Raw genomic sequence first — 26129 nt, forward strand, 5'->3', positions numbered from 1 at the left:
TCAAGAAAGTAATAAATCTGATTTTCTTTTCCTTAAATTTCTGGAACAATGCCATTCAGCTGGCCCACAGTGCCCAACAGCAACGTTCCGGGAGAAATGATTACATGAAGACGCCCAGGTGAAGAACCAACCGCAGCACCGGTGCTGGGCGAGTTCCGCTCACTTCTGGTGGCTGCCAGCCAGAAGCCCCGAGTCACGTTCGTGGAAACAAAGTGCCAGGTTCTGGCTGTCAAACGTGGACGCTCCCTCGGGAAGGTACCGTCGTATGGGTGTTCTGTGCACACAGCGGAGCAGCCTGAACCCCGGGACTGCCTGTCCCGGTGAGGCGCAGAGGACGGGCCAGGATGGGCCAGGCCTGCTCAGGGCACCGGCCACCAGCAGGTCAGGTGACACCCTGAGGCACGCTCCTGGTAAGAAAGCTGGCGGCTGCGAGGATCTGCGGAGCCGGAATTTGAAGTCCGAGTCCTCACTGGCTTCACCAGACTGAGCAGAACGTGGGCGGGGCAGCTACAGCTGGGACCTCACACTCCCCACATTGGGCTTGCGGGTGAACTCCGGCCACCACGAGGCCCGCTCCAGAGCGCCGCTGCCCTGCAGGATGGCAGCCCAGAGGTTTCTGTAGAGCTGCAGGGGAGAAGCACACACACCCTGGTAGCAAGCACAGCACTTCCGCCGGCCAGGGGCACACGAGCAGAGCCCCTGGGGGCTCCTGTGGGGCTCCCAGCTCAGCAAGCGCCCAGGCTGTGGGCCCGAGGCGCAGACAAGCCCCCACTGTCCGGGGGCAGGGAAGGGGCCTACTCAGTGTCTGGGGGGGCTGACCCATTTGACTTTGAAGAACCCAGTCTCCCTGTACCTGCTGAACCCACTTAAGGAATTCCGCCCCGGACACCGCTATTCCCGGCCCCGGAGAGGCCCCGACTCGAGCTTCTCCCGTGTGCTGGAGGCAGTGGGGGGGCGCCGTTTCGGTCACCGAGGCCCCCAACCACCTCCCACCGCTGGTTTGCTCATTTCAAACGAGCCTCTGGCACGGCAGCACCTGGTCAAACCACAGTCCCTGAAACGGGGAGAGAGGCATGCAGAACAGCCTGTGCTGTCTGGCAAGGCCCCCACCCTGGGGCCGGCCCCCCGCCACCCTCCTGCCCCTGCTCAGAGGCGACAGGCCCCTCCTCCCAGGCAGACACTGCCGTGGGCTCTGGGCCCCTCAGAAGACACCATTCCCAGGCCCTTCCGGACAGGTCACTGTTCCGACCTGGCGGCCTGCTAAGCCCCCTCGCCCGAGGCTGTCCCCTCTCCCTGGGGCTGAGCACAGCCCCTGCCTCTGTAGCCCCGGCCACACCAGGGGACCGAGGGGCGCTCTCCGGCCTCCTCTCCACACAGAGCTCCACCCAGACCCTGGCTCTGTTGCTCGCTGGCTGGGCTTCCCCCGACCTCAACAGCAGCGCAGAACGTGCACCAGATTGACGGGGACTCTTCTGTCCTCCCCACGCAGCACCCAGCACCTGAGTGTCCCTGGGGTACATGGAGGTCAGGACACCTGCCCCGGGTACATCCATCACAGCTCCATAAAGTGACCATTACAGGACATCTCAGGGCCCCTGGGGGCAGGCTGAGGATGCCTGCCCCTCACAGTCACCCCCATGCAGCGCCTGGGCTGGCAACAGGTGTCTCAGCAGAGAGGGCATGGCCTTGGGAGTCGGGGTGGAGGGAGTCGATCCTGCCCCACCACTGGCAGCTGTGAGGCCTCAGGTGTGTCCCCACTGCGACACGGGGACGACCCCTGCAGGCGGTGCTGTGATGGGAGGCGCCGAGCAGACCCACGAGCACAGGCATCTCCGGGTGACAGAAGGTCAGTAAGAATATGTGGGCTCGGCAACAAGCACAGGGTCCCACAGCAGCGCGGAGGGAGCACGTGCCTGGGGTACATCCCCAGAGGCCAGAGAAGTCCCCCTTGGAGAGGTGGCCTTTGCAACGTGCCCCTGGAGAGCTGGCACGCGGGCTGGGGCCATTTCAGGTCCAGGGGACACTGGTGGAGGGCTGGGTCTCAGGGCTGGCCTGATGCCATCTGCTTAGAAAGAAATCACTCTGGGGGGCGGGCAAGAGAAGGGATCAAGGAACCACGTGGAGGCCACCGGGGAGTGCAGGCTCGCAGGGTGAGTGGCCCTGCGGACAAGGGGCAGGAGCCGGCGGGGTGAGGCAGCCGGAAGACCAGGCCAGGAACGGCCGTGGGCGGGTGTGCAGGGCGTGGCGGGCTGTGGGCCCAGGGTCTGCATCACAGCTGTGTCACCCCACTTCTCAGAGGAAGGCTCTGTGAATGGGGGTCACCCAAAATCTCCTGCTGCCCCCTCCGCTGCTGCCCCAGGGGGACGACTTCCCTGCAGGCCACCCCTCAGGCTCTGCAATAACTAACCCACCCCAAGCGGCCCCACTGGGCAATGGCGGGAGGCAGGGGGGCCCTTTACCTCGCCATCGGCTCTGCCAATCGGGGAGTCCAGGATGAAGTCAGGAGGGGCAATCACATCTACCAGGGCCACCGCGTCGTCCTTCAGCTGTCAGAAAGCAAAGTCCACACGCTTGGCAACACCCCGCATCTCCGCGGCTACCAGAGCTGCAGGGCCCCGGAGTTCACTGCTCGACCCACTGGCAACAGGGCCCTGGCTCGCAGCTGGATGCCCAGGGCAGTGTCCCCTCACCAGCCTGGCTCGAGGGCCCTCGGCACACCTCCGAGTGGTCCCGCCGGGTTGCTGCCCACTCAAGACCCCCACTGCTTTGCTCTTGTCACCAAGGCGGGGGGCTGCTGGTGAAGTGACACTACTGGCCCCGGCCTGGCGCTGACTCCCCTTCGGGGGCTGTGCAGAGTCACAGTGGCTGTCCCCTGGGCTCTCCGGAAAGTCATGAAGATGGGACCTGCGGGCGCGGGCCCACAGGCGTGCATTACCCGCCCCACCCTATCCACTGCGCAAGAGTCTCTTCAGTGTGGAACCTATGGAGACTCCCGAGAGTTTCCTTGAAATGCAAAGGCAGGTTTTTTTCTTACAATACTCCTAGAATGCCATGGCTAGGCTGAGGGGAACACTGGGACAGGAGGGACTTTAGTGACAGCGAGCAGTCAGCACAGAGCAACAAAATCCGCAACACACAGGGCAGGGCACGTCCCCGGGCCCAGACGCTCACTGGTCCCACTGCCCATACCCCTCCCATCTGCTAGCCACCGATGAGCCTGGACGGGCCAGGGGCAGGCTGTGTCACTGTACCTGCGACCGCACTCTGGCCTCAGCCAGGGCAGCGCAGCGCGCTGGACAGCCGGGGACAGCTGCTGTGACCCTGAGCAGCGGTACACCGCCCTCTCCACAGGGGAAGACGCTGCTGTCACTGGCTCAACTGGGGGCAGGCGCGGTGGCTGCCCCAGCGGCAGCCTCCCCCAGAGCAGGGAGATGGCGCTGGTGCTTACCCCGGCCAAGGGGCCCCTGAGCTCACCAGCCCGGAGAGTGCTGACGGGGACTGAGAGGCAGAGCCCCAGCCCGCGGCAGCGGTCACAGCACAGGCAGCTCGCTTTAAACTCATTCCAATGAAAAAACAAAAATCAAACTCCTCCGCCTTCTGGCCACACGGCCACTGCCAGTGCCCCCATCAGTGGCAGCCGGTGGCCCGGGCAGCCCAGGACCCATCTGTCCCTATGGGACGTGCTACTGGACAGAGCACCACTAGCATGCTGTGGGGGGTGGGGCCACTGGCGTTCTCTCGGTGGCAAAGGTGAAAAACTGAAGTTAAAAGTGAAGAACCGTGGAATGAGGCTACACTGGGGGCTGAGCAACCTCGAAGGCTTGGGGAAAGAGTGGCCGGTGAGTTGTGAACGGGCACGGGCGCCAGACAGGCACGGACTCCAGGGCTGCCCTGGGGCGTCCCCTGGGCGCGTGTGCGGGGGCGAGTGGGAGGCAGAGGTAAGCGCGCTCACTGCCTCGGGCGCAGGGATACGGGCAGCCATGACGTCGCGAGGGGAGGACAGCCCACCTGCGCACACAGCTCCAGGACGGCGCTCTCCACCAGCTTGCCGGCTCGCTCCCCGGAACAGTAGCCGCCTGCAAGCACAGTGTCTGTCACCCCAAGTCTAAACCCTCCCCCAAGTTACCAGTCACCCCAAAGCCCCTCTTCAAATCAGCTGCCCCCGCCCGGCTGAGTGGTGACCCCACGGAGGGAACGCATGGCTCTTCTGAGCTTGAACAAGGAGGAGGCCACGGGCGGGGGCTGGGGCCGAGGGAGGCAGGTGGTCTGTTTGGCCCAAGGCAGAGGGGCCCAGGGGAGACTGATGGGCTGGGCTCCTTCCAGAGGGGGCATGGGTAGTGGGGGGAGGGGCGGGCAACCGGATGGGTGTGAGGGATGGGTGCGAGGGGAGCAAGGGGCCGGGGGTGGGAGGGCGCCAGCCAGCACACAGGAAGTGTGACTCCTTCCTCCACCCCACCTCCCACGCAGACCGCACGTGTGGCAGGAGCTGCTCTGGTCGGACTTTCACTATAAAAAACCCAGGTGTGGTCACTCAAGTTGGCGTTTCTTGGAGAGTAGGGTGCTCTGCCCCACACTCTGCAGCCTCTGCAGGGCCCCAGCATCCCCGAGGGCATGGTGTGGGATCTTGGCAAGGGGGCAGGGCAGAGCACAGGCACACACAGGGAGAGAACAGGTGCGCAGACTGAGTAGCATTAACCTGCCGAGGGCGGTCAGGGACAAATGTCTGAAGTGCCTCTGCTGGGGACGATCATGGGAAAGAGCTGAGGCACTCAGGCCTACCCCATTCTACCGGCTCCCCAGGCATCACTTCCTCCAGGAAGCCCTCCTGGTCCCCAGGTATTCCTGGGGCACCTCCCCCCACTGCCCAGGCTCCGGTCTGAGCCCCACGGGTGCGGCATCCTGATGCTGCTCTGCTGCCTTGTCCTCTCACTGTGGCACCCAGGCCCTGGTCTGCCACAGCCCCCAGCACAGGACGAGCCACTCCACACGGCGGACAGTGAGCCTCGGGGCTGGGCGGGGGTGGCAGGTGCCCGCGGCAGGGCCTCACCTTGGTAGAGCAGGCCCGTGTGCTGGCTCAGGGACCACAGGCCGTAGAGGGCGCAGAGCCGCCGCAGCGGGGCCTGGAGCGGGGTTGGCACGCTGGGCTGGCGCGTGTACTCGTGGAACCTGCGCAGCACGGTGAGCTCCAGGAAGGCCAGGGCCAGGGGGCGGCAGCAGTAGGCCTGGGGACACACAAGGGGCCACCACCCCACCAGTGAGTGGCTGCTGGGGACTTCCGGACGTGCCAGCTACGCTGTCACTTCACAGCGGCCCCCGAGCTGGTATTTGGAGGGGGCCTGCACTCACAGCAAGGGCCCCACCCACGTCTAAAGTGGGGGGAACCCCAACCCTGCCAGGTCCCCACACTCCACACTAGTCCCAGGGCCAGCTCCCCCATTTGTGAACTCCCACCCGCCAAGGCCACCAGCCTCAGGAAGGGAAGTGACGAGCCTTTCTATTGCACCCTGATTTCTGAGGGACCCCCCCACAAGGGAGGGACACTTGAGGCACTAAATTCCGAACTGTCCAAGTTCAGAGGTCGGCTGCACAATGTGGGGAAAGGAGCTGGGCCTGGGGTCCGTGGGCTCAGATGAGTGCGGGACCTGGGGCACTCCTCTTGGCCCGGGTCTCCTTGCCCACCAGAGATGACAGTGTGACATGGACGCTGGGTGGGCTGGCGCCGGGCAGGAGCGGTGAGGCTGGAACTCAAGGTAGGGATACCCCACTGCCCCCTTTTCCTATTTCTCACTTTGAACACATGACTGTCACCCAGCCAGAAAATGCCATGGATTCACTCTTTGTAAAGAACCTCTGGGACCGTCTGGCTGGCCTGAGTGGCAGCTGCTGGTGGCAGGAGCAAGCAGGCAGACAAGTTAGTAACCCTCCCCCCACCCCCTCCCCTGTCAGGGAGGAGGGCCGTGTTCACGGCCCAGTAAGTTCTTGCAACACAGTGGCTGCCCCGTCCATTCCAGCACTCAGGTGGCCGCAGTCATCTGGACAGTTGGTCAACCTGCACACCCCTGGCCAGGGCCACAGTCAGACCCTGTGGCTGCGCCCTTGGGCCAAGCAGAGGCCGCTTCCCTGCAGGGGACGCTCTGTGGCTCCCTTGGTGCACGCATGTACCTGTCTGCAGCCTGCCCATTGTCAGTGCCGTTCCCCACTCAGACCCGCGGGCCCCCGCACAGTCAGGGCTGACAGCTCCCATCTTTCCCAGCTCCCCAGCCTCCTGTCTTCCTCCCGAAGGCTTGCCTCGCCCCACACCGAGGCCGAGCACCGCGGGCAGCATGCCTCCTGCAAGCTGCTGCCACTGGGCACCCAGTGAAGGGGTACATCTCAGGGTCCTGAACGCCCCACCCAGGGCTCCGAGCTCCTCGGCCACCAGAAACGACCCAGCACAGGCTCTGAAAATGCTCTGTGATCAGATCAGGGGTGGGGTCCTCGCCGTCCCTTCCAGGCTTCACATCCCCATCCACGACCTTGGCCATTCCGTGGGGCGGCTCCTCCCCTCATGGGGGCCGGTCAGCTCCACGACTCCCCCACGGGTCCCTCTGTCCTCCAGCACATGGGTCCAACAGTGAACCATGGCTCGAACAGGGAGTTTGGGTTCCATCACTGGGGTGAGCAAGCCAGGTACTGCATGGCTGGCTGGCACAGGGCGGGGGGGCACAGCTGGGACAGGTGGACAGTGGCCTCCTGGGCCCTCTCAGGGATACAGATGTGGGGGACACCCTGCACCCTCCATCTGTGTGGCGTCTTGGTTTGGAATCTGGGAGTCTCCTTCTAAGAATGACGACCTGACACTCAGAGAAAGGAGTGACGTGAGACAAGCTAACCCACAGCCATTGGTGTCTGAGTGCCAAAGCCCGTGGTGATCCCGGTCCACGCCAGGAGGACCGTGTCTCGCCTCCTGTCCTGGTCCCCAGGGTGCCAACCTGCAGTGTCACGGAGCCTGGCCACCACTGAGCTCGCTCCTTCTAAGCCACAGGTTCGACCTCAGTTTAGTTGCTTTTGACCAGGCCCCTCTAGTCAAAGCCCCGTCCTGAGGCCCCATCTCTTTCCCCCAACCCAGGGCAGGTGTGCCCAGCAGGTCCCTGCAGATGTCACCGGCTCTGTGGCTGCCCGAGGGTGAGGCTGCCCCTCACTGCGCGGGAGGAGGAGCCAGGAGGAGACAGCAGAGCCTCACTAAGTGACACCAAGGGGAAAGGATGACACCATCACTGTGGACATGTGGGGCACAGGGGTCACCGAGGACCAGTGGGTCAGGACCCAGGCTGGCAACCCCGCCCTCTATGTGTCTAAGGTCCCTACAACCGAGGGGCCCACAGACCAGGTCCTGCCAGGCACTTTAAACACAGCACCCGTAACCTCTTCCACACCTGGCGGGGGCGGGGGCAGGGGCACCGCCGTCCCCACTGCAAGCCAAGGCACAGAGGTCAGGCAATGGCCCGAGGTCACGGGGTGGGAAGGCTGGGGCCACCTCTGGCGGAGCCCGGGGGCAAGGGAACCGGAACAGACAACACGCACAGCAACCTTCAGAGGAAAGACGCACCTGAGAGCGGCTCCGTGCTACGAAGTCACCGCTTCCTGACTTCCTTTCCTGGTTTAGCTTCTGGTGACTCTCTCGGAGCAGGTAACAGACCAGCCACTCGTACGCCGCCAGGGGGACTGCAAAGACAGGACACAGAGGAGACAGGGATGGCAGAGTGTCCACAGGTGCCCAGTGCTCGGGTAACAACAGCGCACCCAGAGGTGCTGAGTTACATGAGCCACTCCCAGCCCCTGGCCCCTGGCCCCTGCCATCCCCACCTGCTCCCTGCGCTGCAGTTTCCTGGCGGACCTCCTGAGTCAGGCTTGCCCTGAGCACACCTCCTAAAGTGGGGCCCCGACCCAGGGGCGGCTCCTTGGTGGGCTCACAGGTCTGGGAGCCACCTGCTCCCCGGTCCGGGCCCGCACGCCAGGCGCCACCCTGTGCTCCTACTGCCCAAACGCACTCTTCTGACCCTCTGGGACCAGTGCATGAGCCGGCTCCCTGGGGATGGCGGGGTTCACTGCCAGGTTCACGCTGCCCCAGAGAGCCCTCCGAAATTGCCCTGCAATGGCAGCCCCCCACAGAGAGTGCAGTGGGGGCCAGGCCCACAGGGACACTAAGGCACAGAGAAGTACCCAGGCCACACGCACCTCACCACCAGGCAGCACGGAGCTCCCGGCCCTGCATGCACCAACCCACAGAGCTGCAGCCCTTCACCCTGTCCACAGAGGAGCTGGTGCACACGCGTCTGCACAGATCAGGACCTGGACGGAGCCCTGCCCCTCCAAAGAACAGTGCTGTGCCCTGCAGGGAAGTCTCCGGCCCTGTCCCTGGGCTTCGCTTGGCACTAGATCCGTCCCGAGGCTCTGGTCCTTCCCACTCCAGGGTCATAAATCTCTTACGAAACTGTGACTAAGATCCGGCTGAGGTGAAGACCAGCCCGGGAGGTGGGGCTGGATGATCCAATGCCCTGGGGACCAGGGTAGGTGGGGGCTGGGACGGGGCGACGCTGGCTGAGGGCTGGGCTCCCTTCTCAGTGCTCCAAGGAGAAGGCAGGCAGCAGTGCATTGCCAAGCCACTTTCGCCAAGTAAACTTTAGCTGCATTTTTTCCCCTCCAGAAAATGTTTTCACTTCGTTGGATCTTGCAAAAATTAGGGCACACGGAGGAAAAACAGATGAGGCCGCCTGGCGCTCCCCTGACACTGGTCGAGACGACCCCTGCGCGCGAGGTGGCAGGGATGGGCATGAGCGGGCTGGCAGCCCCTGTCCACTTTTCATTTTACGACGGGTGGTGGTTTTAGGTAGGAGAACAGTCCGGCTTCTCTTGCCCGGCCTGCCGCCTTTCCTCCAGGGCAGCGCTTTAACCCAAGTTGCCGCCGCAGACAACAGAAACCCTCACCAGCCGGCCACTCTCTGCTCAGAACCACCTTGCCGTTCCCGGCCCCTGGAAGGACGCCTGTCCTGTGGGTCCCCTGCCACTTGCCCAGGGGACAAGACCTTCTTTCCACCAAGATGTTGGCTGCAAGGCCACTTCCTCGGGAGCCAGTCCCTGCCTGCCCAGCCCATGGGGGGTCGCAGCCTTGCAGACTGCCTGCTTCTCTGACCAGGCCCATGATGTTCTTGTGGGTGGCTGTCCCCAAGCCAGGGAGATGCCAAGTGAATGCAGAGAGACGACCCAACAACCAGGGCTCCCCTGAGGCCACATCGCTGGCTGTCCCGGGCACGGGGGCACAGTACCCCATCGCCAGCCAGGTGGTTGGCGTGGTTACCTGCAGAGTCCAGGCAGTCCTGGAGGCTGGCAACCTCAAACCTCTGGTGGAGGATGGCGGGGTAGGCTTCCAGAAAGTTCATGCTCTTCAGCGGGCTCTCAAAGCGAGTGCCACCTAGGAGAACACCAGTCACTCTGGGGAAAGTCAGGGGACTCCAAGCTCTGAGTGTGTCCAGGGAAGCGGAGGGGAGGGGACAGGACCCTGACTCCCACTCACTAGGCAATGATTGCGGAAGTCGGTCGGTCACTGTGTAGTAACACCTCCCTTCCCACAAACAGTGTCCATCTTGAGAGACGGACTAACCCTGGGGGCCCAAGAACCCATGCCCTGTGTGAGCTCAGGGGCTGCCGAGAATTCAGTGGGGTCTCACCTGGGTCCTGGCACCAGCAGGCAGAGCAGGTAACACTCACCTGGGCCCCCACGTTCCAGCAGGCCGAGCAGGTAGTTGCTGGTCTGCTGCAGTAGAACATTGTTGTCCCCTTCATACGTGCAGTTTGGGTCATTGTCATTTCTGAGGTCACCTAGACGACTCACTGTAACAAAGCCACATGGTTTCACCATTTCAGGAGCGCACTTGAGAATGACCATCACTGCCCACAAACATCAGTCCTGGGCCCAGCATGGCTGGGGATGGAGCACTTCCCTCCTGCTCCACCTCCCACCTGCCCTCCTGCCGAGCTGGGGGCCCTCACCACCAGGCTCTCCCGGGACCACCCAGGGAGGGTGTCGGCAGGGACGTGACAGGTGTGTCCCTGAGACACACACCTTGCAGAGCACTCAGAGGTGCCCATTCTAAGCACCCCATCCCGGCGAGGTCACCTGGCAGAACCTGCCTGCAGTGTGGGCGTTGGGGACAGATGCTCGGGGGAGCTGGCCATCTCCTTCTATAACCGAATAAGCCCTTCCTTTTCCACAGCAAAGGCCAAGCATCTGGACAAAACGCTCACTTTCCGTCTGCCGTCTCTCCTGCCGGTTAAGTACCGCAGTTCCTTTGCGAGTTTCATGAGGTGGGCCTTCCAGACCTCCCTCCTCTCCAGCAGGAGGCAGGAGGGTGGGGCCTGCGGGAAGGGGCGCTAGAGCGCCTGAGGCTCACACCCTGGGACACCCTCGTGAGCTTCCTGGCCCCCCGCACCCTGCCAGAGTTAGACCACCGAGCGGGAGGCGCTGGGAGCGATGTTGGAGAAACGCCACTCGGCCGACACTGAGCCCAGGGAAAGGGCCTGGGGCTCCTCCCTGCAGGGGGGCTGCCTGGTGTGGGCCCGGGGTCGCACACTACACGTAAGGACACTGGACGGGGGTTCTGCTGTCTGCAGGGTGGCGGGACTCAGTCTCCTCGTTGCAGACTATTTATAGCGTCTCTGTGAGCTCTAACAGCAAACAGACGACAGACAGCCTTTGCTGGGGGACGAAGCTCGGGGCCGTGGTTACCCACACGTCAGCAAGCGACGGGGGAGGCGGAGCATCAGGGAGCCGAGGGTCGCCCTTCCGGCTACCCTGCTCAAAAAGTAGCCGGGACAGACCCTCCCTGGAAGGACACGACTGTCCACAGGCCACCACCGAGACGTTCAAACTTGGAACGGGCCTGCCACGCTCCTGGGGGCAGACACTGCCGGGGAGGGTTCTGCCAGCTCTGGGGTTTGGCGTGTGCACACAGCCTTCTGAGAGTAACCATTTCACCCAGCGATTACTGAAGGGCATGACCCAGGAAGCCTAGGAGTTAAGCTTTGAATACTGATGACGATGACGATAATAACTCACATGATGACAGCAAATGAAGGGGACGAAGCACATCCCACACACCCAGCACTGTGCTCAGAGCGCCCCATGCACTCACCCCTCCCTACCCGCGAGGGTCCCCACGTGGGCCTCAGTGACACCCTCATTGCACAGACACGAACACAGAGGCCGGGGGGCCAGTGGGCGGCAGAGTCAGCTGCCCAAAGAGCCAACGCCTCTAAAACTGAAGCTCCTTTTCCTATTAATTTATCCAAACAGAACTTGGTGCCAGTTTACCGCCAAGTCATTAACCAGGAAGCTATTATCCCAGGGAAGAGGTACTCTCTGTCTTCCAGGGCTTTCAGTGGCCCCTTGGACCTTCCTTGCTCGGTGCTGGGACCCGGCACTGTCCCAACCCACGTTTCCAGAAGCACCAGGCACGGGAAGAGAGGCCCGGCCAGGCGGCGAGTGGCAGGCGTGTTGTGGAAAGGGCCAGGCCAAGACCACTGAGCCCCACAGACGCAGGTGAACATGGCACAGAAAACGCAAGAGCAGGTGGGCGTGGCTGCGTTCCAGTAAAACTCTGTCCATGAAAACCAGGTGCAGCTGGTGCGCCCACTGGCCATAGTTTGCCAACCACTGGTCTGGGGTCAAGCGGCAGGGTCAGGGTAGGAAACTGTCCCGTGTGTCTCCAAAACCTACTGGCCAGGTAGCCGTGTCCCCCGCAGGCCTCCCGGCATTCCTGAATCCCCCGCTGGGCCGTCCACGAGGCCAGAGGCTTCCCGGCCGACACCAAGGCGTGTATTTCACGTCCAAGGTCTGCCTTGGGAGAGAAAGTCCAAGGAGAAAGGTGAAAAGAGGCCCTGGGCGCAGAGGGAGAGGTCAGTTCCACCACCGAGGCAAAGGCACACGTGCCCTGAAGTCTGACCCCTCACACCCGATGACTCCAGGAGAAAGCAGGGGTCTGACAAGGAATGGGCCCACTGCGGCCCCGCAGACACGAGGGTACACGGACCACACTCTGCCCCACCTGCGGATGGGTCCCAGGGAGAAGGCGAACGGCAGAAGCTGCCTGCGGGGACTGGATGACTCAGTTATAGGGCGCACAAACATGACACAGAGACACGCCAGCGAAGGGCTGGGGTCGGCACCACACCGGAGGTGCGGGGCCCGGCCTGCCGCAGCCCAGGCAGTGGTCCTCTGTCGGCTCCGCTGGGGCGCCCCAGCCAGGGGCTCCGGGCCTTCCACGTCCTATAAAGATCCTTTGCCTCTACGGGGTGTTTAATAAAAACAGTTTGGAGAAAGAGAGGCACACAGGCCCGCTAAGTATTTTCCACCTCAAACGCAAGCAACGTTGACGTCCCTCGGAGCTGGGTTAAACCAGTTTCAGAAGAAATAAAGTGTGATTACACTTTATAACATTATTAACAGTTCCTGTGTCAGCTGGCAGGGGCTGCGGTGACTCATGCTAAGGGAAAAACACGCTTAACCCCTGCCTTCCAAGAGAGGGGAAGGGGGGGTGTCCTTGCAGACCTGGGCTCGGCCCAACCGCGCCCCCTGCTGGCCACCAGCACCATCACGGCTCAGACACTGCAGGTTTGTGCGGGGCATCCTGGCAAGGTCTTTCAGGGTGTCCCACAGACCCCGACCTACGGCATTCCTCATCCGTCTGCACAGGCGCTGTTTGTGGTTCACTGTTTACTGTTTACACCTGCCCAGGAGGCAGTGGAGTGGCCACGGAAAGTCACTTCGTACCCTCTGCGCCGGAACTGGGAAGGCTGATCTGGGTGGGCGAGCACACCCGGGTCTGGCCCAGGCCCCGGGCTGCCAGCTCCAGGCCTGTCAGCTGGATTCGGACCCGGTGGGCCTATTTTCGAGAGCGCCAGGGCCATAAAATCTACTGCGGGGCTGGTCAAGGGGCTGCAAACCCCTCGTGCTCTCTGAGGACAGCAGCCAACAAAAGCCGCTGTACTCTGCCCAGCGAGATCTGCGCTGGCATTCCCTTAAGGGAGGGAGATGTGTGCACGCCCTGCGCACGCCGACACTGCTCTAGGGGCGGACACGTGGGCGGCACGCGCGGGGAGCCTGTGCCCAGTTTGGCTTAAATCGCCACAAACACGCGGAGACAAAGGGGGTCGCCCTCACCTGCCTGGTGCTGAGGTCGTCCCCCAGGAGGCCTTGCAGCAGCTGTATCAGGTCCAGGAAAAGTGACTTGGAGAAGTGGTCCAGGGCGTAGGCGGCCGCCAGATACGGCAGCAGGCGCCATTGCTGAGTGAACAGGATGCCCGCATGAATACCCCGCAGTGCTCAGGGTGGGGCGGGGGTGGGGGGACACCTGCCTCATGTGGGCCTCGGCACTGCAAGGAGGCACGGGTCCGGGTCCAGTGTGATGATGGGACGTCACCGCCCACTGACCCACTTAGCATGCACCGTCCTCCCAGGGCGGGTCCCCGACATTCAGCCAGTCCCTCTCCCACCCCCGGCCAACCCCGCTCCAAGGCACACTACAGGCAGCCTGCATGCCCAGCTCTCGCCGCTGCTTCCCCGAAGTGAAGACCGGCAGACTGGTGTCCACCTGGGAACTAGGAAAACTGGCTGTTGTGCTGCCCAGGGATGCTTGGTGCTTCGTGAGCTCAGAAGGGAAATGGGAAATGGGGAAACAGGGAATTGAAGGTCACGGAGAGCACTGAGCAGGTTCGCTCAGCTCACAGGAGCCAGACGGCAGCTTCTTGTGGGGAAGCGGGCCGTGTGCACTTAGGAAGAAAATGGAATCCTGCTGGGGAGCCTGACCTGCAGCTGGTACTCGAGGACTGGGATCTCCTCCCCATCTGTGGGTCCAAACTGACGCCGGGTGGCAGAGAAGCGAAGGGCTATGCACACAGCCAGCTTCAGGTTAGTGACGGATATGCTCATGATGCAGGCCCGGCCAGTAGACAAGATGCCCAGGGACGCCGCAGAGCGCTGCCTGTCGTCCTGCGGAGAAAGCAGTGAGGAGCGTCAGTCAGACCTCCACCACCACCACCGAGGCCACGTCTGGGAGAGAGGCATGGAGACGGGGGAGCGTGTCCACCCTCAGCATGGGCCCTGGGCCTAGGGGCCCCCCGACACAGACCTCCAGGTGCAGGAGGGCCTGGTGGCAGGGGGACAGGTGCCATGAGTGAACCGTCATGAGACGGTAGGAGGCACTGGGGGACACTCAGCTCCACAAGGAAGGGGACCCCAGGCAGAGGGAGCCTACAAGCTGCCCACCAGGGTTCGGGCCACTGGTATCAACCTGCCTGAGACCAGACGCACAGGTGGGGGCACCCCACACAGCCCGCTGCTGGAGCCCACGGTGCATTTGCTAAGACATCTCCCTTTGACCCCATCCCCCGGATCCCTCTCCCCAAGTGACACGGTCTTAAGGGGTATGACGTTCACCTGTGTCCTGTCTGTTCTTCTAAAACAGATTATCGCCCAATTTTAATCCTTGCCTACAGGCTGGGAGCACTAGCAGTGTTCCCCTCAGTGGCCATGGGCATGCCCTGCCCGGACCGTCCCCAGTGCCCGGTTGTCCGCCTTCCCCTGGGCTCATTTCCTTAGTATTGGGCTTTTCTTCCCAAACCGGGTGCCTGCATGGTGCCTCATGGTGTCTGCATGGCAACGTCCGTGAGCTCAGCGGGCTGGAACGTCTGAGTTCTTGCAGACAGGGGATGGTCCGGCTGGATTTGAAAATACGCCTTGGAACATCGCTTCCAGGAATTCTCGCCCTTCGTGTCCAGCTGCAGAGTCTCGCCCCACTGGTGTCAGAACCCCCCGGCCCCTGGGGGTTTCAGGGCTCTTGGAAGTGCCTGTCTCAGGTGCGCACCCCAACTGCTCCCCTTCAGCTGGTTGCCCTCTTTCTCCAAGTTTAGACATTTGCTCTCCCTGGTTCCCCAAACTTTCTCTCCTCCGTTTCCTCTCGTGCCCTCCGGCTGCCTCCCGCTTTCCCGGCCTCCGACGGACCCCCTGCTCCGTTCTCCCCATCAATGGCTCATTTTCCCGTGAGTGTGCCGTTGATTAGTCTCCAGACGGCTGTCTCCGCGTGTCCGATGCCCCATCACGTAGCCATTTCTCTCATCTCTGGGCGTGCGCCCCACCGCACCCACACCCGACACGAGCCTGCAGTCTGGGTGGGGTCTCCAAGGGGGTGGGCGCTGGCAACGCTCTCTCTGTGCCTGTGTCTGGAGAGGGCCCGAGGCCACACCGCTGTGTGTCTGCCACTCCATGTGCTCGGGGGGAACTGGACACCGGACCCTACCCTCATCTGGGGACCCAGCAACCTTTCACCTTTGGGGGGCTCCATGGGGCACAGCACCATGGGGGGCTCCCTAACTAACCCTGAGGGCCACGGGCAGCTGTCAGCAAGTGTCTGTGGGCACACTGGGGACCACACTGGGGACCCTGGGAGCGTGGCTGACCCAAGCGCCCACTTCCTCAGTGCCAGCACCAGAACCCGAACCTAGCAAGGCCTGCCACCAGCCAGTCTGGCTCTGACGGCCCATCTGCGGGCTCAGGGGAGCTTCCCCACCTGGAGATACCTTACCTTAAAGTGGGTGACGTAGGTGCCCTCAGGGGTGACGTCTCCGGTCCGGTTCAGGAGGTTCTGGCGAGGAATCCTGACCTTGTGAAACATGGCAAACCTGTGGGCACACACAGGTCCTGGGGTCAAACAGCAGCTGGCCCAGCTCCCCGCCACTGCTCCCGACACCCAGTCAAAGGAAGTGAAGGACAGCTGGCAAGGGGACAGAATCCCTGAGGACAGGAGAGAGAACACCTGGAGACAGGAAATTCCAACACCCTTTTTTGTCCAAAACAGTAGGTTTACAAAGCCGGCGGGGGAGTGTGTGGCGGGTGTCCACCTGAAACAGGATGGCTGCACTGTTCCGGGTGGAGCAGCACACTGGGCACTGGTGTTTCTGGGGCCCAGTCTTGGGGTCACTAAATGAGCTCCTAAGACTGAGCCCACTCCCCAGGGACACAGGCCCCCCACTCCGCCTGCCCCGGAGTCAGCAGTTGTTCAGCAGAGAAGAGGGGGCTGTGTTCTTCGAGACGGGGTCTCTGCTCTCACACGTGAGGCTCCTTCCAGAACCCACGCCAGGAGGCCAAGGCAGCGGAGCAGGGCTCTGAGACTCGGGCCAAACCCCATGGTCGGCCTCCTGGGCCGTGCAGGGAAGGTTCCACACGTGCTCCGCTGGGACCGCCTCTAAGCATGTGACTGTCGGGTCAGGAGGCGTGGCCCCACGTATCTAGGGACAAGGTAGTCTAGCCACAGAGAAACCCACCCAGCCCTGACAACACCCACGGTCCCTGCTGTCCCCTGGATGGCTGGCACCAGGAGCACCTCCCTCACAGGGACTGTCCCTTCACCAACCTGCAGACCGTACTCTGAGCGCCAGCTACCGCCCCCGACCTTGAACCTGTCTGCTCTGCCCGACCCCTCCTCACCCCCACCCCCACCCCGAGCCCTGGAGGGAGTGCAGCGCCCCTTGGCTCTCCGTACACCCGGCCCTCTGGCCTGTCCTTTGCGGAGGGGCCTTGCCAGAATGCCCACCAGGACGTCCCACCCTGCAAGAGACCTTCAATCCTACAGCCTGAGACTAACCCCCACGAAATGCGGCGGGCCCTTGGAGGGATCCAGCCCACCAGCTCCCTGCCGTGGGCCGTGTCTGCATGCGACCCTCAGATCAGCCGGGTGCCCTCCTCCAGGCCTGCAGTGGGAGCTGGTGGTCTCGGAACACCATTCCGGGGCAAGTCCAGTGGGGACCACCCACCGTCCTTGTCCTTGCTGAGCCGCTGCTTCCCGTTGGTAGTTTCTAGGGTCTTAGTCGCCCTTTGTAATGAGGCCACGGTGCCTGCCACCTGCCAGTCTCACTGCTTGCTGTGGGGCGAGCCAACCAACTGCAGGGGAGACAGCAGTTGTCTTGGTTGTCTGGGGACAGCCCTGGAGACAAGACACGCAGCTCCTTCCAGCACCTCCAGGGAACAGCAGAGACCTGGGCTGGCACAGGGTAGGCTGCAGCAGCCCCTCCCCAATTCCTCAGGAAGGGACAAGGAACTGCTACCAGGTGCCTGCTGGAGTCCAAGCCAGGGGCCACATCTGCAGGCTGTCCCCACCCCGGAGGGTGACATGAAGGTCATTGGCGGACCAGGTCCTTGGCAAGCCCAGCCAGCACATCGGGGCCCTGTCTGGGGGCGAGCCACAGCACCGGGTCTTTGTGGGGTGCTCCGACTGGCCGTGTGGAGGCCCCCCAGGCCACCTGACCTGACACCCCAGGTCACAGAACACCCAGATGCGGTGCCAGATTAAGGGACGTGCTCCCACTGGTGGCTAGAAGTGAGGAAGGCTTTTCCTAGTGTGACCGTGTGAACGCCAAGTGCCCTGGGTTGGGAGAGGAAACTGTTCCCTCTCTAGCTGCTCAGCGATGGGAGGGGGCTGAATGTGCCTAAGTATTCGACTCGCAGATGTACTGGTGTGAGTGTTCTGAAGGCGGGTTCACACCTTCCCATCTGCACACCGGATGAACTCTGCCCCTGAGGCAGTCAGCAGGGGCCAGCGGGGGCACAGGGGCCTGCCTGTGTGACGGGGGGCGGGGGGCGCGTGTGTGCTGGTAACTCGAGGGTAGCAACCCTGCTCCCAGGTGCTGACACACCTCCCTCCCAGGAGCAAGTGCACCCAGCCCCTTGGGGACGCCCTCCGGCCACTCTCTGGAGGGAGTCCCCAGGCCTAGGCCCCGCCTCCCCTCAGAGCCCTGGGCACGACGGCAGCTGCAGGTTCCCAGGCCAGAGTCTCCCGTGGGAGCGTCTTTCTTCTGCCTTTAGAGCCATTCGCCTAAACATGGCCACAAAACTCACGTTCACCTCTGACTTCTACAGTGAGCCCACATCCTCAGAAGTTGTGAAATGGCAGACTCTAACATATGTTTTCAGGATAAGTGACCTCAGACAAAAGAAAAAGAGAGAAAACCCCACTCGACTCTAACGCTGAGGGTGGAGCCAAGGGTAGAGGCCTGACGCCCCACAGGTTTCCTGTCCTCACAGCCAGTGAGTGCGCCCTCTGCTGGGCATGGCGACTGCGGGAGGGAGGGAGCTGGGACCCAGGACTAGCTACTGAACCTTCAAAGGCTTGGGGACCTGGCCCAGCCACTCCCATGGTCTCATCAGCGTGACCCTGAGAGGCTCCACGGAGCAAGGTATCACTGTGGTTTGGGGGACCCACCCTCAAAGCCCCTGGGTGGTCACTGTGTGGCCCCCAGCACGACCAGTCTCAGGTGTGGGGCAGCACCTCCTAAGAGACAGTCTTTCACCTCTAGAAACCTGTACCTGTCGGCGGGAACCAAGAACAGGGCTTCCCACTGAACGGAGACACTTCCCACGGGTGTGACCAGCCCGTTCCCACACAGCTGGAGGGGAAGGCACTGCCCAGGCCGCACTTGTACCCACAGACCCTCCCAACAACGGGGGTCCCGGCACACGAGTTTTCGGAGTCCCCAGCTGGAAGGCATGGCGCTAAGGAAGGATGCTGCTTTGCAAAGTCCAGGACGAGGCGGCACGGACACCCTACTTCCTGCACAGTCCCCCTGACCCTCAGGCCCACGGACCAGTGTGATCAGTCACACCGACTTGCGTCACCACCTGGCCAACGGCTGAGGGTGAAGGGCCACCAGCCTGGCCATGCCGGGCCCCCCAACAAAGCAGTGGTCCGAGGGAGCCCCTGGCTGACCAGGCTCTGACGTCAATCAACAGGCTCTTCCAGGGCTAACGGCAGAGGTCGGCGCCAGGTGAGCCCAGACCAGAAGCTCCTGCGCCTGCTCTCGCAGCAGCGCTTCTGCCACGTCCCCTTCACACTGACTCCGTGAAGTCAGTGGCTCCCGGCCCCTCTGGCGCAGCCTGGGGGTCCAAGCAGAGACCAGAGACGCAACCCCTGGCCCGGCACCCCTACCCCAGGGGAAGGACAGGGGAAAGGAGGTTCCTCCATGCTCAGCATCGTGGGGACCTCCTGGTCCGGCTTCTCTCTCTGGACCTGGCCTGCTTCACACTCGAAATGACCGTGGATGGGACGACCAGTGAGGCCGAGCCATCGACAGCAGGCTTCCTCTACACTCTGCCTGGCTACCGAGCAGCAGGTGAACGAGCGCTCTCAACACACATAAACAAGGCCCTTGACTGAGGGACACCCTGGCTTTGCTCCCCCCACGTCACAAACCAGCTCACAGGATCAGAGGGACAAGCCCCTCAGCCAGGCTTCCTGGGAGACAGTGTGCCACGTGGGTGCACCCGTGGACACAGCAGGCACTCAGTGGCTAGCCAGGAATATTGCCACGTGCAGGCAGGACCCACAAAGGTCTGGTCGGGAGCTGTCATTATGCCCACATCACCGACGAAATGGGCCAAGGAGGAACTCGAGGTGGGCCCAGGATTTGAACCCAGATTCTGGCTCCAAAGTTCATCCTGGGCACTAACATCAGTTCAGGAAGGTGTCAAGGCCCATGGGACAGGCTCTCCCACACACATGGCACACGTGTTGCCTCTCACCCCCCCTGGACCTCGGCGCCTACACAGCCCGCCCCACCCCAGTGTGTGCTGGATGCTACAGCTCCAGGTCACCGGCGGGAACCTCACGGTGCGAGGGGGTGTGAGGCAGCCCTGGGCTGTCTGTAGCCCCGCCAGGCCACCGCTGTCTGCCTGGGCCCAAGGACAAGCTCCCGTGTGGCACTCGGGTCCTCCACACCTCCTGGCATTGGGGGACGCAGGACATAGCCCTTTATGCCATGGCTCTCCGGTACGGAGGGGAGGACTGTGTCCCCACCATGTGTCTCTAGCCCCACAGGAGCGTAGGAAGGTGTGGGGACAGCACTGGGCATCCCTGTGAGGTCACAGGCATGAGGGGCTGTGTGGCCTTGGGCCCTGGACAAAGCTAAGCCCTGGGCCCTCGGCCTGAGGACCAAGTGAGACCGTGGAGTGGGGCACTTACCCGTTGTCCAGGCCGTTCTGCCCGATCTTCCTCCCCATGTCACCCACCATCACCCCAGGCATGGGGAGGAGGGTCTTTGGGTCCCGGATCTGCACAGAGCACAGCACACAGCGACTGGGCTGAGCACACGGAGCTCCACATGGACTTGTTCGAACCCCTGGAACCATCGGCCCCAAGCGCCACCCCTGGGGCAGTAAACTTCCTGTTTGTGACCCAGGAGTGGGCTCCTTCACAGGCCCCCAGCCGGACCCCATATCAGAGCCCCAGGAGTAGCCCCGGACCTGGCTGGGCAGTCCAAACCTGTACTGAGTGTCTGAGACAATGCCCGTGTGGCTACTAGGATGAGGGTCCTCCCTCCGCCCGATGACCCAGGCCCAGGGCTCAGAGCTGCCCAGCAGCGTAGTATCCCCCGATACCCGGGGGACAGTCCTTTCCTGGGAGGGTGGGCTGCCCTGGGGCTGTGGGGTGTTTAGCTGCATCCCTGTCTACTCACTAGACACTGGAAGGCCCCCCCCCCAGCCCCAGGGTGGCTATGTCTCCAGACCTGCCCCAAGGCCAGCAGCCCACCTGCACGACAAAGGGGAACAAGCCGTGGCACTGGCCCCCGGGCGTGTACAGCTGCGCGAACACCACTGCATGGGTTGCAGTCTTGCCCATGTTGCCGACCCAAAATTTGGCAGCTTCGAAGTCCGGGGAGTGGAGGATGAACTCCTGCACGGAGGGAGGCACGGGGGTGGGAGCTTTGATCGGCTCATGAACACGGAAGCCCGCTTTTGCTCTGGTGCACTCTCAGCTCCCACCCTTCAGCCGAGGGCAGGGACCGGCCAAGGGTCTGCCCTCCCAGAGGCACCATGGCCCTGCCGCACACAGAGCATGTTCTTGGGCCGTGGGCCTGGAAAAGGAACCTTCCCATGGAAACAGCACCCAGTGCGTCAGACCAGGTAACAATGTATGCAAAACTTCGGGAGGGGGCGGGGCTGAGCCCCGGGTCGTGTCTGTTCTCGGTAAGACCTCCCAGACCACCTTTGCTAGTGCCCGCTGGACCCCTCGCTTTGACAGCCAATCCTCACGGTTCCCAGGCAGGGCGGTTGCAGCCTTGCCCTTGTCGGCGCCATGGATCTCGTGCGTGCCGCGCAAGCTCGCATGTGCGCAGGCAAGTCTCGGGTCTGATGACTTTTTCACTGGGGGCCGCACATGGTTTGTGGGCTGGAAGCCATGGCAGTGCAGGGGCGGGGGCACCTACCTCGGTGGCAGGGTCGTAGTGCGCGGTCGTGCGGATGGCCTTGATGTTGCTCCCGTGACTGAGTTCAGTCAGAGCCAGGCACCCGAAGACCTAGCGTGGGAGCAGGCACGGAGTAGGGCAGCAGGGGCTCCTTTCCGTAGACCTGGAAGGGCCCGCCCCCACCCTTCCTTTGGGGTCCATGTGCCCTCTAACTCCAGCAGAAGCCCCAACCCCCATTTCCTATCTGACCTTCTACTGGTCTCTGGGCACCCCCCAGCTGTGCAGGACGGCACACGGCCCAGGGCCCCATTAGGCCGGCCTGGGGCCAGAGCGGCTCCTGGGCCGCAGAGGGAAATGGGAGCTTTCGCTTCAATAAGGAGAAGCCACACACAGTCAACACTGGGGTTCGGCAGCCCCCCCGTCTGTTCAGGGTGGCGAGAATGACCTGAGAGCAGCATGCAGACACCGTTCGATATGGTGAGATCCCCAGGCCCCCACCTGCTGCCACCCTTCCCACAAACTCCAGGAGGACAGTGAGAGATTGCAGGCTCACAGCCTGCCGCCAGCTGAAACTCACCTCCATGCTGAAGACCTTTGGGATATATTTGAAATGTCTTTCCAAACCAGAGTTGTAAATCGCTGACACGAAGATCTGAAAAATGTGACATCACCCCATAAATGGGGGTAAGTTAACAGTGCTGCTTGCTGTGTTGTGACGTCACTAATGACGGCCCTCGAAGCCCCCGCAGCCCCGCACTGCCACACCAGGCCAGACAGCCGAGTGCAGCCCCGAGAGGCTGAGCACGGGCACGTGAGGCTGCCGGGGCTGGGAGGCCTGGGTCCCCTCCCAAGCAGTTTGAGCAAATCCAGCAGAACCGCCCAGTACGTCTTGAGGCTCTGCGAGGGACGCAGGACAGGATGGGCAGGAAGGGGTTAGGGCCAGGGGCCAATTTCCGTCAGACAACTGGGCAGACCATGTGCTTTGCCAAGGTTTTTTTGTTTTCGGGGGTTTTCTGGGGGGTGGGAGGGATATAGCAAAAGAGTCCCAAAGCTCCTCCTCCTACAGGGCTTTGCCATCCGCAGCACTGCGCCTTCTCAAGGTTGGGTGTGTGCTGGTTTGTGCAGATAGGTGAAAAAACTGGACTTCTCACTAAAAACCCCAAGATCTACGGACACGTTATAATCTGCTCGTATCCTACATTATCCTTATTTTTAAAAAGTATTATTTATTCATTTTTAGAGAGAGGGGAAGGGAGGGAGAAAGAGGGAGAGAAACAGGAGTGTGTGGTCCCCTTACTGGGGACCTGGCCTGAAACCCAGGCATGTGCCCTGAGTGGGAATCGAACCTGAGAGACCTTTTCTGTTCACAGCTGGTGTTCAGTCCACTGAGTCACACTAACCAGGGCTCCTACGTTGTTACTACTAGAAATCTCTTTACACAAGCATTTTCCCAAATACACAAATCCCCAGAAAACGTTAAAAGCCAGTAAACACGAACAATCCCAGAACCTAAATCCCACAGGCTGCATGTATTTTCTGTACACAAGCTCCTGTGGTGACAGCAGCCTTGACCCAGGGCAGCTGGACATTCCTCTCCCGACCCTTACTCACATATGCGTGCAGCATGACTTTGATGGCCAGGGACCAGTCATACATGCCCAGGCAGTTCACCAGCACCAGGGCTTTCAGAGGGTTCTGCAGCAGGTCACCAGGGAGGGAGAAGTCATACTCGAAGATGCGCTTGCAGCGCCGGAAGGTCAGCTCACGGTACTGCTCCATGGAGAGGTCGCACCCCCTGGGATGGGTGAAGAGGGGGTCGTTCTCCAAAGCCGAGAAGATGGTTTTCTAGAAATGCAGGAAACAGGAGAGCAGAAGTTTAGAAGCAAAGAATGGAATCTTACCACGCTCTTACCCATCCACGTTTTCTCGAGGCTACATGGCGCACACAGTCCAACCCAGAAACACTGGGATGGAAGCTCCAACCTGCTGGGTGCCTAGACAACTCCCTGAGGCTCCACCATCCCGGGGTGCAAAGAGGGGCCCTGCCCGCACTGTGCCCAGAGCAGCCACACCTTACAGAGTGGGACCCAAGGCCCAGGGAAGCCGCGAGGCTTTAAGAACGCAAAGCCTCATCTTTGCCAGTGAACTGAGACGCCTACCAGACCCCTCTGTGGGCCAGCAGGGCCTCACCTTCAGGCGCAGAATGTCCTCATCTTCCAAGAACAGCGCCAGCTCCTTCCAGTTGAAGGAGGCACGTGCACGGTACACGTGCAGGGGCCCGCTGGGGAAATCCGGGAGCAGAGCGTCCTTGCTTTCTTCTGGGGTGGACGCCATCATTTGACGTCAACCTGTGCAAAACATACAGCCTGAGTCGGGGTGCTCCAGCCATCCTGTTCACACCATCCACGAGCAACTGTGTAAGTGCCACGTGCTACCAGAGAAAAAGTAACTCAAAAGGGACGGCAAGAAAGAACGACCACATTTGGAGCTAACGTTCATGTTCCCCAGACCAAAGCGGGAGGGGAGAGCTCCTTGTTTTCACTTCAGAACAAAAGTGATGGGGAGACTCACAGATGAAAGCAAAGGGCAGCGCCAAGGTGAGCCGGCGGGTCGTGGTCTCCCCGCATGGAGGGCTCCCAGAACCGCGGGCTCGTTTGGCAGTTTCTGCCTGCTGTCCTCATGTCCTGGAGGTCCTCAAACTCAGAACTCGGAACTCACTTCGGCCCACTGATCTAGCCTGCCCTGCAGGCCCAGGTCCACCCTGCCAGTGGCCCAAGGGTGCTGGAGCTGTAACCCAGATGTCACTCTGAGACCCTTGCTCCACTCTTTAATGCCTACTGAACCTTTTCTTTCTTTTTGTCCCCATTAAATCTTGCATTAAAACCTCTGACTATTGCACAATCCCCGCAGGCAGGTGGATGTCTCAGTGGTGTGGCAGCCCGTCAGAGCGAAGTCAGCTGCCCCACGGGGATTTCAAACAGCTGTCATCAGGCAGATCTGCCCCAGGCCCCAAGATCCTAAGTGATCACTAAGTCCCCTATGGCCCCATGCCACCCAAGGTCACTAACATTAGTTACAGGGAAGGATTCTGACTCCAGAGCGTATGAGCTGGGGAAAGTCTCCTGTTCAGTTACCACCCGTCTGTGCCTCAGCAGTGACAATGGTCATGCTATTCTAGTGTCTAGTACGCCAGGTGCTCCAATAACTCACTTCCTTCAGGGTTGTTTCAACCTTCGGTTGTTTCCCCGAAGCCTGGAAACGTTAACTCTGGTTTACAGCAATAAGCCTGTGGTCATGGGTTCGTTCTGCTTCCTTTTGTTTAAAGCAGAACCTATCAGCAACCACCAGCGACATTAAGTGAGGACTCACTGTACCCAGTCGCTGGGCTGTTGGAATTGACAGGAGGCACTCCGAACAGTCCCAGCATGGAACTGTGGCTTCCACCTGATCACCGTGCCAACAACAGTCACCTCCGGTTACCTGTCCTCTCCGCAGTGGAAGAGAGAACACTAAAACTCAGACCAGATCTTTCTCACTGCAGGGAACAGCTGTCCCGTGACCTCCGAGGACTCTGTCAGAGTTCCTCAAAAAGTCACAGGCTTTACCCTCGGGTCGCCGACCCTTGCCTCCTGCGCACCGCGCAATTCCTGCCCACGCTGCGATGGCAGGGGGTGCACAGGTCCCCTGAGGGTGCCCTGGGCCTTTGCACGTGCCGCCTTCCCCTCGCCCTCGGGCAGACATGGGCTGGACCTTCGGATCTCACCAGTCACTTCGGTTCGCCGGGTCAGCACCGCTCCGTGCACACAGCAGACGCTCAATAAACGTCCTTGGGGCGCTGTAACCTTGCGAAAGGTAGCGGACTTCACGAGGGGGTAGACTTCCGCTCCGCTCCGCCCCGCCTCTCAGCCACCGCTCCTCGGCCACCGTCCGACCGTGACGTCATCGCGCCACGCCGCCCTCCTTCGTCGCCCAGGAGACACAACGCGTTCGGAGCGCTCTGTCTGCGCGAGTGGCCGCTGGGGTGTGCGAGGGCGGAGAACCTTGGCTGGACGCTCCCGGGCGCTCTTCCCAGGGGGGGCCCCCTGCACCAGAATCCCTGGGACATTTGTTTGACTTGCGGATCCGGGACCTGCGGAGTCAGAACCCCTAGGCTGGGCATTCTCAAATTGGTAAGCACGCCCAAGTGCTCCTAAAGTCATAGAACCGTGGAGGATGCTCCCCAGGCCGCGAGAGCGTCCGGGGAAACTGAGCCCCGCCGCCCGTAGCAGTAACGAACTCGATAGCCCATCCTTTCCTAGAGTTTCTTCCTCTCTCGCATTTCCCACCTCTCTCCCGCTTTTGGGGTCGGCTCCATATTTAAAACACATGCGCCCAAAGCCTTGCCTCGGTCTCTGGGGGCATCCGAATTAAGACAGGCACATCCTGTTAAATGTATCAAGATAGAATCAGCTGGACGTGGCAATTTGCTATATAAAAAAGAAGAAACGGGCAAAAGGTTTCCATTTAAGGGGACTGGAAGACGGGTAGTGCAGTCACGGGGAAAAGAAACGTTAGTTTAGAGACGGTCAATTTGCAGACGTTGGTGGGACTATGAATGGAGAGGTTCAGCTGATACCTGGAAGTTTTTACTGCTGTTCTACTTTGGAATACCTTCTCTTTCATTCCATGGCAACATTGTTCTTCACAATTGCGACTCTTACTCCAGACTTTTTATCACGGGTATCAGCTGGGCTTCTTATCAGTATGTCGCAAAGCCAAAGAGAAAGACTGGTGGACAAACTGGGCCCTGCCTGCGCGCTCCTGAGCTGTGAGAACTGATCCTCCATCCAGGCGGTGTTTCCAGCGAGGGGTCCTTCTGACAC

General features: G+C 61.6%; 1 protein-coding gene across 2 annotated transcripts; it reads right to left on the reverse strand.

The window, feature by feature from the left end:
• Positions 1-178: 178 nt before the first annotated feature.
• Positions 179-25187, reverse strand: ACOX3 (acyl-CoA oxidase 3, pristanoyl). 2 transcript variants are annotated; one of them, XM_037046483.1, is made up of 18 exons: positions 25031-25187; positions 23458-23615; positions 22879-23112; positions 21845-21919; positions 21289-21378; positions 20613-20756; positions 20046-20134; positions 15618-15714; positions 13844-14026; positions 13199-13321; positions 11756-11876; positions 9748-9870; positions 9338-9451; positions 7589-7704; positions 5048-5222; positions 4009-4076; positions 2460-2546; positions 179-624 (listed from the first exon to the last, which is right to left on the reverse strand). In XM_037046483.1, exons 2-18 carry the CDS (start codon positions 23602-23604, stop codon positions 508-510), a joined length of 2103 nt encoding a protein of 700 aa, XP_036902378.1. In that variant the 5' UTR covers positions 23605-23615; positions 25031-25187; the 3' UTR covers positions 179-507. The 2 variants fall into 2 exon arrangements, with proteins under 2 accessions (XP_036902378.1, XP_036902383.1); XM_037046488.1 differs by having other exon boundaries at positions 11756-11873; positions 13196-13321.
• Between the last annotated feature and the right edge of the window lie 942 nt (positions 25188-26129).

Source organism: Sturnira hondurensis, unplaced genomic scaffold (assembly GCF_014824575.4).
Source record: "Sturnira hondurensis isolate 20B ecotype Veracruz unplaced genomic scaffold, ASM1482457v3 Scaffold0000780, whole genome shotgun sequence".
In the NCBI taxonomy this organism is placed as follows: domain Eukaryota; kingdom Metazoa; phylum Chordata; class Mammalia; order Chiroptera; family Phyllostomidae; genus Sturnira; species Sturnira hondurensis.